Source organism: Podarcis erhardii (genome assembly GCF_964252035.2).
Source record: "Podarcis erhardii genome assembly, chromosome: 11".
NCBI lineage: Eukaryota > Metazoa > Chordata > Lepidosauria > Squamata > Lacertidae > Podarcis > Podarcis erhardii.
In genome coordinates this window covers 26,905,102-26,920,099 of record NC_138501.1, presented here as the reverse complement: position 1 = coordinate 26,920,099, position 14,998 = coordinate 26,905,102, and the positions used below count along the sequence as shown (strand labels likewise).

Genomic DNA, 14,998 nt, shown 5'->3' with positions numbered 1-14,998 from the left:
GTAATATGTTTCTTGTAATGCTACATAAAATACAGCAAATGGTAACAGAAAACTTAGGAGTCAAATTTATACCTTTTAATTATTATGGTCTGTGATACATTTTATTTTTGCATGACAAACCCATTTTTTTGCTATGGTTGTCTTGGATAACTAGTCTTTAATTATAATTATGCTCTCTATGTGTGTTTTTATGCTAGTTCAGGTGAACTGATATTTGAACCTGGAGATCAAGAAGCTGTGATAGCAATCAATATCTTTGATGACACAATCCCGGAGGAAGAAGAATTTTTTCGAGTATGGCTGAAAAATCCAAAGGGTGGTGCAGAAATTGGTCCTAATGGTTATGTTACCATAATTATACCACCAAATGATGATGCCCATGGAGTTGTTGCTTTTGCCCAGGTTATTGAGTTATATTAAAATATATTTGCAATGGACCAATATCAGAGCAATGTGAATACTTAGAACTATTATTCTGATGCATTATTATTATTATTTACTCCTTTTTTATATGAATGAAAATAAGTATGTTAGATGTAAGGCTACATAAAATCATGTCTAAATAGTTCCCCCTTTGCAAAATACCCCACCAGGTTATTCACTGTAACTTGGAGCTTTTTATCATGTAATTTGCTTAGCTTACAATGGATCAAATTATAATAATACATGAAATTAAATTTATTGCATTTACACCTCTTAGCTTAGGGTATATATGTGGATTCCATCTCCCTTAATTTTATCTACAGAACAAACCTGTGAGGTTAGTTGGTCTGTGAGAGAATAGCTTGCCCAATATTACCCACTGAGCTTCACTACTAAGAGGGGCTCAGACCCAGGTCTATAGTCCAAGTCCACCATTCTAGTTGCTGCTCTATGCTAGTTGCGTGTGGAGGTCCCCAGGGCCACCCCAATAACTCACACATCACACCAAATCTTTTTGTTTAAGGTTTTTGGCATAATTTTGGCCACAACTTTATTAAAATACAAACATGTGAGTGGTTGCTTAGGCATTGGTTGCGACTATCTGCCCCGACCGTGGGGGACAGACTGACATTCCGCACGCCTGCGAAAGTCAGAAAAGGGGAATACACTTGGGGGTAGCGACGGAGCAGGGAACCTGCCTCAGCCCTCCCCAAATGCAGCCAGGAGCTCTTGCAGTGGCCCGAGCCCCCTTGACAGGGTAGACAAGCAATAGTTAGCCCCCGATTCCTTTAACGGAATCCCTTGCAGCAGCAGCATTAGAGGGGCAGGCACAGCCAATCCATGCCCCTCAACCAACCAAACCATAAACCAATGCCTAACTGCAACCTTACAAGTTGTGACAATTTGCTATGCAGTAGGCAAAAACCAAATGGCCCCAGCCAATCAGCGAGATGGACAAAATTCCTACCGGGCCCCTGCCCCAAAAGCAAATGACCCCATGACAGGCATAGCAAGGTCAAAGCGAACAACCCTAGTTCTAGGGAGTGGGGGGACGGGCAATCCGATGCACGGGCAAAAAGAGGAAGCCCTAGCCTCATGCAAGGAGTTTAAGCATTTCTGGCTGTCAATAAACAAATGGCAACATTAACTTCTTCCCAACAACAAGGGAAGCCCAATTGCATCAGTCGCCAATGGTCAATTAGCCCGCCCCACAACTTTGGAGTGTCCTGGCGGCCCCCACCGCAACACGTGCTCTCCATGAAGGAGAACACGCCTTTCCTGAAACATATGAGAACTTGGACTATTTTAAAACATGAAGTTAATGTATATGTAAAACTCCTTATATATTGATTTGGAAATTAAATATGAAGAATCAAGTCCGTCCGTCCCCCCATGCTACTTAGCTGTAACCTTTTTATGCATTCCTGTTGAAGTTGCTCACATGCTTTTCTATTTCATTTGTACATTTTTTAGAATTCTTTATTTAAACAAGTAGAAGAAATGGAAAAGGACACTTTGATCACCTTGAATGTTGAACGCTTAATAAGTACCTATGGGCGTGTTACAGTACAGTGGGAGGCCCATGGGAGCATTAACGATATATTTCCAACTTCAGGGGCGGTACGTATTTTGTCAAGCTGAATATTAGCTGCAGAAAATGTGTAAAGCTCTAATTACTAGTATACAAGTAATCTAATTAATTACTAAGTTGCATATGTAAGCACTAAAAATCATGTATGCTGACAGATTAACAGGAGAAAAAGTTTTCTTCTATTGACTTATGATGTCATGGATAATGACTGGGTCATTTGAAATGCACTTTGGTTTCCATTGTGAGCAAATGCAGCCATTATGAGCTCCTGAGGGGCATGAGACCATATGGGATATGAACAAACCAGCCTAAATCATGAACTACTTCTTGCATGAGCAAAAGTACAATCTGCCTAATTTAAGCCTATTCATTTCAATGGATCTACTCTGAGTAGATCTTAGTTGAATTCAATCTACAGTTTCTGAATCAATGTTTTATCCTGGGCTACTTTTAAAACATTCTGTTAAATATTTCCTGCTCAAAATCTTTAGATTACATTTTCGGAAGGTCAAGCCTTGTCCACAATCACCTTAACAGTCCTTGCGGATGTCATTCCTGAAGTTGCAGAGACTGTGATTATAACTCTTACTCATGTCAGCACTATGGGAGTTCTGGATCCCAAAAGTGGAGCCACCATTGATCCAAACAGAGCAAAAGCTGTACTTTCCATTTTGCCTAATGACATTCCTTACGGCACAGTAGGATGGCATACAGACTCTCACTTTGTTAAAGTAGCGGAACCTGAAGGTGAGTCAATTCTGTGATCTTCCTGTGAAAAGCACATTTTCCTGTGATGGTAATTTGTTTTAACCAGTTTTAATATCAAAATTTAAATTGCTGTAACCCATCCTGGGACCTGCTGGTGATGGGCAGGTAATTAAAAATATTTCCAGATCTCTTTATGAGAACAGTTCAGCTTTACAGAGCAGTCTTGATTGGGGGCCGGGAAGAAAGAAGTACATCCACCTTTTGGCTTGTGCCAGCTGTTGCTTCCCTTGTCCTCACTACATCAGCCCTGAGGAGAGCCTGAGGACCCAAAGTTGCCATCAGCCTGCCCCTTCCTTGCCTCAGAAAGTTTGGGGACTTTCATCTGTGGGGAAAATGCTGGCCATAGCTGTCAGCTCACCTTGGTGCAGCCGAGGTTTCCACAGTGGTGGAGCCCACTATCTACTGGTGCTCCTGTTCACTGGCAGATGGGAAAAGTTAAGATAGTCCTCTTAGTATTTTTTTTTCTGCCTAATGAGTTAAAAAAAAACCACACCTTTGAGATGCAGTGATATAGCAGTGAGATCCGTATATTTTAACAAGAGAATGTACAGTATTATCTCTGCATCCTCCATGCGTGCATTTTGTACTTGTGCCCGAGTACAAAACACCTTAAGAGGCTTGCTTCGCAAAATATTTCCACCCTCTGCTGTAGCACAGGGCTTGGCCTCGCATGTTTTAGCCATCTAAATTTGCTTTCAGTCATGTCCAGATTGGGCAGATTTTCTTGGCCCTGTTGATGCAGTTTTTTAAATGTAATTTATTGAATGAGTCGTTGCTGTTCAGTTAGCCCTGCTGGATGCTTTTCAAGTTCTGATATAATGAAAGGGAGCAAAGCAGGGCAGATCCCAACATTTGTTGCTGATTCATTGCATCACAGTGTGTTCTGTTATTTCAACTGTTGTTTTATTTTAAGTAAATATATTGTTTTATTCATTTTAATGCCACTCTTCAGCTGAAGAAAACTCCAGAACAGCCTGGGATAAGGCAGTCCCTGTCTTAGGCTTACAATCTGAAGCATATGACACAAACAGAAAAGGGGCTGGAGCATGGTGGAATCAAACTCTGGCACCACTTCTTAGTTCCTTGGTTCTTGTAAGGGCCAACCAGAATAAAACTGAGTTGAATCAAATGTACCGATAAAAAGGTAAAAGTAAAGGACCCCTGACAGTTAAGTCCATTCATGAACAACTCTGGGGTTGCGGCACTCGGTTTGCTCTACTGACCAATATAGCTTTGAATTGTAAAGTGCTACTAGCCCCAGATTTCGATCATTTGCCCCCACCTCCAAGAAATGTTTCCACTGTAGTTGTAACTCACTGAACTAGAAGAAAATAAATTTATTCTGTTTCAGAAATTATATCAAAGACATGTTGGGTAAGAGATCCAATGTGGAGTAATGGTTAGAGTGCTGGAGTAGGACTTAGGGGACCAGGGTTTTAATCACCACTCTGTCATGAAGCCCACTGAGTGACTTTGGGCCAGCTAATGTCTCTCATCATAACCTACTTGACAGGTGTGTTGTGTGTGTGCCACCTTTAGCTCTTTGAAGAAAGGGTGGAATATAAATGTAACAATAAATAAATAAATATTTTAAAACTTTATTACAAGTTTTTTCTCCAATTTTCTCAGAGAAACCCACCATCGTTACTTTACATGTTCTTAGAGAACAAGGATTTGCTGGTGATATCAGTGTGCAGTTGATCCCCCAGCCCATTTTTTCAATCCCGCTTGTCAATCAAGCCATTGAAAATGAGGATTATAGGTTGGAAAACAAGACCATTATTATGCCAGCGAACGTGACAATGGCTTCAGTAAATGTAGTCATTTTGCCAGTGAGTATTTTAATATATCTTTTTCCTTCACTCATGTAGCTCTCCATGGTTGATGTGACTAAGCAGCCAAACTCTACCCAAATTCCTGGGCCTAGTAAATGACAGTTCTGATGACTGGCAAAAGATGCAGCATGCCAGATCATCTAGCAAATAGGCAAATTCACTTCTGCTGCTTGTTACTCCACAGCTGCCGCCTCTGTCTGTGCTCTGTTGATCTACTTCGTTTGTACATAAAGCACATGTGATAAGGGTGTGGGAGGATGCATTGTGATGCATGAGGCCATGATGGGAAACAAAGTTCACAACCAGTGCCCTACAGATTGCATCTAAACAAGTTCTGCTCAGAGCAGGCCCATTGAAATTAACAGAACACAATTAGCCATACCCTTAATTTTATGACTAATATGGGATACAATCCTATGTTCTCAAGATGCACTTTGATAACACACGTTCTAAAATTCAGCCAGGTTTACAAAGCTCAGAATAGAAGAAAATGTTTATTCTAATTTATTTGACTGGACTCCTAAACCAGCTGCCCAATTCTTGTTTACAGTTGGGTCAGGGCACCCATTACTGTTTGGAGTCCTAGACTTTGTAAACACCATATATTTAAAGCACATGACTTCCCTCAGAGAATCCTGGGAATTATAGCTCTTCCGGAGGCGGCGCGAACGGCAATGGCGGTCCTCCTTGCTTTGTGAGGAGGAGGCTCCGCAGAAACGGGTCGCCCGCTACGGCGAAGCGGGGACCCGCACCGAAAAACCACAGGCAGCAAAAGCCTGTGGCCCTGGGACTCGGCGGGCGCCAGAAGCGGCTCCCGAAACGCAGAAGGAACCCCGTAAGGGGCTCCAGAACGTGGAGGGGGTATCGCGGCGCTTTGAGTCGATCGCTATTTCTGTGGAGTGAAGCCGCACAGCCGCTGTCGGTGAGCGCTGACCTTTTTTCCTGGAAAGATTTGATTCAAAAGCAACAACCCGTGAGTAAGAGGGGACTACAAAAATTTGAGCTTAAATTATTATTAAATTTGGCTGAAAGCGGAGAGATGCAAACAGGAAGTCCGTCTTCCGCCGCTGCTTAAACATCAAAGCAAAAGATTTGGACGTTTGGAGCCTTTGAAGAGGCGTTAAAAGAAAGATTGATCCGTGCATTCATTGAAATTGCTTCTGTGTAAAGTGAAGACTTAATTTAATTCTGTGATCTATCTTTTACATGGACTGTGCTAAACTTCTTCTTTTGGAATTACATTTCCTACTGAGAAACCCAGGTATTGGGACTGCCTGAACAATAGAACTGTCAGACTGCAGACTTTGATATTTTATAACTGGGACTTGCTACAATCTGAGTGTTTATGGACTTGTTATTTTGAAACACCATTTTGGCACTTGTCAGAGACAAAGTAATGCTTTCTAAACCAACTCTGCTAAATACAATTTAACTGAAGGTTCCTGGAAACTAAATTGGATTTCACTGACTTTTATTGACTTGGCTTCTTCCCTTAAGACATTATGAGCTCCCTCTAGAGGATTTTGGACTTACAGATGTGACTTAACTTTACTTTCTCTTTCCTTTCCTCCTATTTGACTGTTTACTCTCTGGGCTGCTGTATTCCCATGGGAACAACTTAGCTTGACCTTGACTGCTAGACAAAATTGGTATGAGTGGCGCAAGAAAAAAAGAGGCCAGAGTTAGAACCAGACAAACAACTTTAGCCTTAGCCTCACAGGCACGCAGATCTTCTGTTCCTACTCTGCCGTTGGCAGGGGAAGAAGAAACTGAGCAATTACAGGTGGAAGATATGGCTGCAGGAGCATTTGGTCCAACTCTAGAGAAAATCCTGGAAAAATTGGAAACTTTGGACAAGAAAGTAGATGAACAAACGGCCAAGATTGACCAAAATGCAGCCTGTTTAAACAAAATAACTGAACAAGTGGCTCTGAATGTACAAGCAATCGGACAGTTATCTGAAGCCACTGCAGAAAACCGCAAATTGGCTGAGGCAACTAGCCAAAAAGTTGAAAATTTAGAACAAGAGGTAAAGCCACTGCACAAACAAGTTGGTGAGCAACAGATGTATTTGTCTATGATAGAACTGCGGAACCGGGAAAATAACCTAAGATTGAGGTCGATACCAGAACTTGAACAAGGAAACTTAATTGAGTTCCTGACCAAAGAATTTTCCAAATTTTGGCCTCTAGAAGAGGAAAAGGATTTCAAAATTGTGTCGGCCTTCAGACTTGGAAAGTTTGCGAGGAAAGACAAGCCCAGAGATTGCTTGATAACCCTGAGATCGAAGGAGGAAAGAGATAAAATACTAGGCTTACACTATGAAAAGTCACTGGACATTTTGGATAAAAGAGCTGAAATTTACAAAGATATTCCGAAACAACTTCTGGACCTTAGATCCACCTATCTGGAATTGGTCAAATTGTTGAGGAGCAATTCAATCATCTTCAGGTGGGAATTTCCTCAGGGTCTATCCTTCACCTTCAGAGGGAAGAAGGTTAAAATTAAAACAGCTGAAGATAGAGACAAATTCCTGATTGCCTACGGAGAGGACCTTCAAAAAGGGATTGAAATACCCCCGAGGCCTGGACCATTAGTCGCACCCCCACCTTCGGAACCTGAAGATCCAGAGAAAAAGATACCACCACCAGAACAATAACAGATTTATTCAGGATGTCTCTGCAACTTTTGAGCTGGAATATTAATGGATGCAACTCCCCGGAAAAAAGGAGGAAGATATTTCACATATTGAAAAAAGAACAATTGGACATTATTTGTCTGCAAGAAACACACGTGACTAGGCTCCATAAAAAAGTGTTAATAAATAAAAGATTAGGCCAAGAATTTATTTCTTCGGATAGAGTGAAGAAAAGAGGAGTGGTGATATATGCAAAGGAGAGCCTGTCACCAAAATTTATATTCAAAGATGAGCAAGGAAGAATTTTGGCAATTGAGATACAACATCAAGGAGAGAAGCTTTTAATACTAGGAATTTATGCACCAAATGAGGGGAAATCGGAATTTTACAAGAAGTTGTATGAGAGCATGCTGGATTATCTGGACTATGACAACATCATCATGATGGGGGATATGAATGGGGTGGTATCAACCAACATGGACAAGTCACAAAGCCAAAATGTAACAAAAGATGGCAGACTACCTAAGACTTTTTTCGAACTGACTGACAATATGGACTTGATTGACATTTGGAGGACAAAGAACCCCTTGGGAAGAGAGGGAACATTCTTTTCTGAAGCCCAACTGACATGGACAAGAATTGACCAAATATGGATATCTAGAGGTCTGGCACCTAAGATCAGAAAGGTGGAAATCTGCCCAAAGACCTGCTCCGACCATAATGCAGTAAAGATGGATATGAGACTACTACCAACCGGCTCCTTCAGATGGAAGATGAATGACAATTTGTTTCGAGATCAGGAGATTACTAAGAAGGCCCAAAAAGCTTTGAAAGATTATTTCGAGATAAATTTGAACACTACGGTGGAAAAAAGAATTATCTGGGACGCAAGCAAGGCCGTGATGAGGGGGTTCTTGATACAACAGAATGCTGTAAAGAAAAGGACATAAAATGAGAAAAAAGATATGATTTTGGAGAAAATTAAAGAATGTGAGAAGAAATTAAGATCAAAACCGAAGTCACAGCCGATTCTGAGAGAAATTAAACTTTATCAAGCACAATATTCCAAATTGATAAACCAGGAAATAGAGTGGAAAGTTAAACTAATGAAACAAAGAACATTTGAATCGGCGAATAAATGTGGGAAACTGCTAGCATGGCAGTTGAAGAAGAGACAAAAAATGAGTACAGTTACAAATTTAGAGATTGAAGGAAGAAACATACAGAACCCCATGGAGATTAGAAAGTGTTTCCAGAGATATTTCAAACAACTGTATACTCAAGGGCCGCAAGATGAGGCTGAGATAGAACAATTTTTGATAAAGAATGGATTACCAAAATTGTCACAAGAAAACAGATCAATCCTGAATTGTAAAATAACACGACAAGAGATTGAACAAGCCATTCAGAACATGCAATTGGGCAAATCTCCAGGGCCAGATGGGCTTACCTCCAAGTATTATAAGACACTGAAAGACTATTTGATACAACCACTGATGGAGGTAGGCAACGAAATTTTGGAAGGGAAGAAGGCGCCGGAATCGTGGAAAGAGGCCTTCATCACATTGATACCCAAATTGGAAACGGAAAAGACACAACTCAAGAATTACCGTCCCATCTCCCTCTTAAATGTGGATTACAAAATATTTGCAGATATTTTAGCAAGTAGATTCAAAAAAGTTCTAAATGAAGTAATTCATAAGGACCAGGCAGGCTTTCTCCCAGGCAGACATTTGTTTGCTAATACAAGGAACATTATCGATATTTTGGAACTTCTGCATACAAATATCAACACAAAAGCTGTGTTAATTTTTATAGATGCGGAGAAGGCCTTTGACAATATCTCCTGGAAATTCATGAAGAAAAACCTGGAAGGGATGGGAGTGGGACGGGGATTCGAAAATGGGATAGATGCAATCTATTCAGAACAAAAGGCCAAATTGATAGTCAACAATGTGGTTACAGAAGAGTTTAAAATTGAAAAAGGAACACGACAAGGCTGCCCTATTTCCCCATTGTTATTTATTTCAGTCCTGGAGGTGCTCTTGAATATGATTAGAGGAGACCGGTTGGTTGAAGGAATTCAGGTCGGAGCGAAACAGTACAAACTTAAAGCTTTTGCAGATGACCTAGTTTTGACTTTACAGGAGCCAGAATCTAGCACGAAAAGAGTATTACAATTGATTCAAGAGTTTGGTCGGGTGGCGGGATTTAAATTAAATAAGCAAAAAACTAAGGTATTGGGAAAAAACTTGACAGTTACAGAGTCAGAAAGGTTTCAGAAAGAGACAGAGTTAAATGTGGTTAAAAAGTAAAATACCTAGGGGTAAACATAACAGCAAAAAATTTGAGTCTATTCAAGGACAACTATGAGAAATGCTGGTTAGAAATTAAGAGAGACTTAGAAAGTTGGACAAGATTGAAACTTTCCTTGTTAGGCCGAATCGCCGCTATAAAGATGAATGTATTGCCAAAAATGCTGTTTTTGTTTCAAACTTTGCAGATTGTGGAAAAAACAGAGTGCTTTCGGAAGTGGCAGAGAGATATTTCCAAATTTGTCTGGCAGGGCAAAAAGCCCAGAATTAAGTTTAAGATACTAACTGATACGAAAGAAAGAGGGGGCTTTGCCCTGCCAGACTTAAGACTGTATTATGAATCAGCAGCTTTCTGCTGGTTAAAAGATTGGCTGCTTCTCGAAAACACTGATGTATTAGATTTGGAAGGTTTTAATAATGCTTTTGGTTGGCATGCATATTTATGGTATGACAAGGTCAAGATTGATAAGACTTTCAAGAACCATATTGTCAGAAAAGCAGTGTTTAATGTCTGGACAAAATACAAAGACTTACTGGAAAATAAAACTCCAAGGTGGCTTTCACCATTGGAAGCTAAGGCCCGGAAAAGACTCAGTATGGAGGCCAAATGGCCGAAGTATTGGGAAATATTAGAAAAAGATGGAGATAATTGGAAATTGCAGAGTCAGGAGAAAATGAAAGACAAAGTACGAGATTGGTTACACTACGCTCAGATTAAAGAAGTTTTTAAACTTGACAAAAAGTTAGGATTCCAGGTGGAAAAATCGAAGTTAGAAACGGAATTGTTAGAGCCAAAGACTAAGGTACTTTCAAAAATGTATAACTTGCTGTTAAAATGGAATACACAAGATGAAACGGTTAAATCGGCTATGATAAAGTGGGCACAGGACATTGGATTTAACATCATGTTTGAGGACTGGGAGAGGTTGTGGACTACTGGGCTGAATTTCACTGCATGTAATGCTTTGGAAGAAAATGTTATGAAAATGATATATAGATGGTATATGACCCCAGTCAAACTTGCAAAAATATACCACTTGTCTGATAACAAATGTTGGAAATGTAAAGAAAATGAAGGAACATTCTTTCACCTCTGGTGGACTTGCCCTAGAGTGAAGGCTTTCTGGGAAATGATTTATAACGAGCTGAAAAAGGTATTCAAGTATACCTTTCCTAAGAAACCAGAGGCCTTTCTTCTGGGTATTGTCGGCCAGAAGGTGCTAAAGAAGGACCGAACATTTTTTATGTACGCAACAACAGCAGCAAGGATACTTGTCGCTAAGCATTGGAAAACCCAAGATTTACCCACACTGGAGGAATGGCAGATGCAACTGATAGACTATATGGAACTGGCTGAGATGACTGGCAGAATCCGAGACCTGGGAGAAGAGACGGTGGAAGAAGATTGGAAGAAATTCAAGATTTATCTACAAAAATATTGTAAATTGTATGAATGTTAAGAAGGATGCTAGAGTATAAATAATTTGGCACCATTAAGCTAGATGAAGTGAAATATGAAGATAAGCTAAATTTAAGAAAAGATAAATTTTTGGAAATTTTAGGTTATATTTAAATTTTTAAGATTGAATAAAGGATATCTAAAATTAGAGATATAATATTGGAAAATTAGATAATAAGAATAGAAATAAGGGGATAAATTTGCTGGATAAAATTTTATAGTCAGGAATGCAGGAGCGGGAGACGTGAGGGAGTCCAAAGAAGTTAAGAAAACAATGCTAAGAGATGTGTTATATTGTATTGCTTATTGGTATTGTAATTAAAAATAAAAACTGTTAATAAATATTTATATAGCTCTTTGAGGGGTAAACTGCGATTCCCAGGATTCTTTGGGAGAATCAATGTGCTTTGAATGTATGGTTTATAACTGCTGAGATTTTCAGGCTGCAGTGATTACTCAGAAATAGTTTCCGCTCTGTTTGATAGCGCTTACTCCCATGCATAGGATTACCGCCTTGGTTTCTGCTCACTGAGACTGGACTGAGGTGATGTATGAACTAGGCCAGTGGTTCTGAACTGGTGGTCTGTGGACCCGAGGGAGTTTACATAACCCACTCAGGGGGTCTGTGGCAGCATTCACAACAAAAACTACCACAGAGATATCAAAATTGTCAAAAGTAGGGGGTCCATGGCTTGGCTTTTGAAAAACAGGGGGTCCGCAGTACTTAGCTAATTGGGAACCACTGAACTAGGCCTAGAGTCAAGTACTATGGCCAAAATGCTAGCTCTATATAAGTGTGATGGGGCCTTTATACTTTGCAAGGGCAATTTACATATACAATAATAAGATGCAATTGCAATGCAATATTTTCATAGGCAAAAGAATGGGGGAAGAGTGTGTCCATTTTGTTACAGCCCCAGTATTTGAGAGATTCACATTCCACCTTTCCATCTGTCATTTCCACCCTGACAGGATAACATTCCAGAATTACAGGAGATATTTGTAATCAATATTAGCAGTGTACAGTTGCTGGACTCATCCCTTACTGGCGGAGGGCCAAGTGTGAAAAGACTTGGCTTAGAAATAGCTGAGATAACAATTGAAGAGAATGATGATCCTAGAGGAATATTTTATTTCAGTGCTGCCAAGGTGAGAACAAATTGAAGAATGTCAATGCCCCCATGCTGTCGTTATTCTTGGCCTCAGTAATCTGAAACTGACTTTGTTTCTAGATGGTTGGGCTGATTGGGGCATTTTATATCTCATCTTAAGAAGCTGAGATATCACTTGCCCTGGGGATGCCAGTGTGGTGTCTCACAGATGTTTCTTTCATCATCCCTGATCATTGGTCATGTTGTCTGGGGCTGATGGGAGCTGGAGTTCAACATCTGGAGGTCCCCACATTGGTCACCTCTGCACTAGCCTTTCAACCACACATGCAACCTCTTTGTTCTACCTTTTGCCCAAGTCATGAGTACATTTGAGTTCACAGTCTGTGTCCCCAAATAGCTGAGCTGTGCAGTCATACAATTATTCACATGCAACATTCAGCAAGTGTATAGTCTGTGCACCTATGCACTCAGCAGTTGACATGTAAAAATCAACAAGTGTATGCTTTTTTCACACAAACACTTGTACATGTGCAGAGATAGCTTGTACAGTGTAACATGGGAGCAGGCCTACAATTAAACAAGAAAATCTATAAATAACCATTGTTTCCTGTTTCATCTGAACCAGGAAAGCTACGGCTGCTAGGCTTGGAACATGCCAGATTTTAAAACCAACTTCAAACCATGGTTTGATATCCCGGCTTTTCTATGTCAGAAATGCAATCATTATAGTGCTCTGAATAACTGTCCCAAGCTTTAAAATACTGCTTTCTTTCCAGGATATGAGTGGAATGGTAGCTGGCTTTGAAGTTCCTCCACCAGATAATGTTCTGAAGCTACCAGTTGCTCGAGGGGCAGGAAAATTTGGATCAGTAAATCTGTATTGGGAAGCCACACCTGCTACTGCTAGCCTGGAAGACTTCACGCCGTCATCCGGGAACCTAACATTTGCTGATGGAGAAGTATGGAGTATGCTGATGCAAAAATTCACAACATTTTAGATCATCTTGTACTCCTTAGTTTCTATGTTTTCATGACTATGTTCTTCACATTATGAATGCAGTTAATCATGTGACAGTTAATCACATGCCCATCACGTTTCCTCTCTTTAAAAAACAAAATAGAACACAGGCACAGCATCATCCTTCACATATTCACAGCTTTTCATTCTTCATGTGCGATTTGTATGGAAAATTTGAAAGGGATTTGAAAGGCCCCCTGCATAATTCCCTATGTCTATGGCTAGCAAGGTAAAAATGTACCCCAAAAGCAAACACAGTTTTATACAGGTTTCAAAGGTCAGCACAGAATGTTTAATCTTCCTTTAGGATTTTTTAAAGCACCTGGTACATACACTTGTTGGTTTCAACAAGGACTGTACACTCTCTGTGTTTGGATTTATGTCAGGGTGCCATTCACTGATTGTATTGTCTAAGTTGCAGCATGTTCATCATATAATGATATATGTCACCTATTTCATAGAATTTTGTTTTGTTTTTCCAGGTGACAGGAGTGATAGAGATCACCATCATAGATGATGACCTTGTTGAGTTTTTAGAGATGTTCACTGTCACTTTAGTCAGAGTGACAGGTGGTGGCCAATTAGGGGAGGATGTGCAAGTGACTGTCACTATTCCACCAAATGACTCTCCTGTTGGCGTATTTGGGTTTGAAGAAAAGCATGTAAGTGGTACAATTGGGAATGTTTGTGTGGTCTTGGTTCTGTAGCTATTGAATCACCAATTACTTAAAAATGTCAGGGAAATATTGAATGAAGCACCCATCCAAACAAAACTACTTACATTTTATAAAACTTTTATAATGCATACATATTATAAATGCTGTTGTTGTATAACAAAACCAAAATGTAAAGCTGTGAATCTTGAAATGGCAGCTAATTCACCACAAGAAATCATGTGGCTGAGAAAGGGAAGAGCTTTTTCTTTTGCATGTTTTTCAAGTAAACTGGAAGTTGTTCAGTCAGTCAACACATATACCAGCTGTGGGGCTGCCTCCATTCCTTGTCTCCGTATCTCATGAGCCCAGAGGCTATATAGCCTTCCTTTATTCTTTAATCATTTAAAAATTATTATTTCCGTAATGCTATTAGGAATATTTCTTTAGGAACTACAAACCTACCCCTGGGGCTGAGAGCAAAACTAGCTGCTACAGAAAACATGGCAGCCTGCCGCTGAGTTTCTTCTCCACCACAACTTAGTACAGCTTGTCTCATGCCCTGGTTTCATGTCATCATGCTGTGTGACTCCTTTGCCCCTGCCAATGATGTAGAAAGGGCTTGGGGAGACACAAAGTTTCATCATGTCATGACACAAAGTAAATTGCAGTACATATTGTTAGAGGAGGACATCATTTCTTAGGTCCTAACTTTTCACTGATAATGAGCTGCTTTGCACAACATGGCAAAGCACACTGTGGCTTAGGAAGACCATGCGAATGTGTTGGCTTGGTGGGGGAAGATGCTCACAGCTGCTTTGTTCCTCTCTGGTTCTTTTACTGCTGTATCACACTGAGCTAATCAAAGGTTTGGCTTTGTGCATCATGGTTAAGCTCTCTTCTCCACACTAACCATGAAGAGCATAGCTCACCATTGTGCAACAGTAGAAAAAATGGGGGAGGAGCAAAATGGCTGCAAACTCCTGTCTGGGAGCCTGCATATTCACACAGTCTCCTTAAACCAGAGTTTGGCTTACTGTGTTGCATGAATCAGTGGCTACTTTAGGCCAAAGGTGATGGAAAGTGTCATGAGCAAAGTTGCCAGGTTTATATTTTTGACGAGAACCAGCTCGCCATCCGCAAATAATCAGTCTCACGCCGAGATCGGTTGCAGAAATCTGGCCGC

General features: G+C 40.3%; 1 protein-coding gene across 5 annotated transcripts in view; it reads left to right on the top strand.

Annotated features, from left to right (window-relative positions):
• The window catches only part of ADGRV1 (adhesion G protein-coupled receptor V1), a 251,864-nt gene that overhangs the window by 92,361 nt on the left and 144,505 nt on the right, over nt 1–14,998 (top strand). For all 5 annotated transcript variants that reach the window (XM_081880292.1, XM_081880290.1, XM_081880291.1 and 2 more), the window contains 7 exons: nt 198–402; nt 1,897–2,043; nt 2,506–2,761; nt 4,412–4,614; nt 12,002–12,178; nt 12,918–13,100; nt 13,642–13,821. In XM_081880292.1, the coding sequence (XP_081736418.1) occupies nt 198–402; nt 1,897–2,043; nt 2,506–2,761; nt 4,412–4,614; nt 12,002–12,178; nt 12,918–13,100; nt 13,642–13,821 (1,351 nt within the window). The remainder of the gene's footprint in view (nt 1–197; nt 403–1,896; nt 2,044–2,505; nt 2,762–4,411; nt 4,615–12,001; nt 12,179–12,917; nt 13,101–13,641; nt 13,822–14,998) is intronic.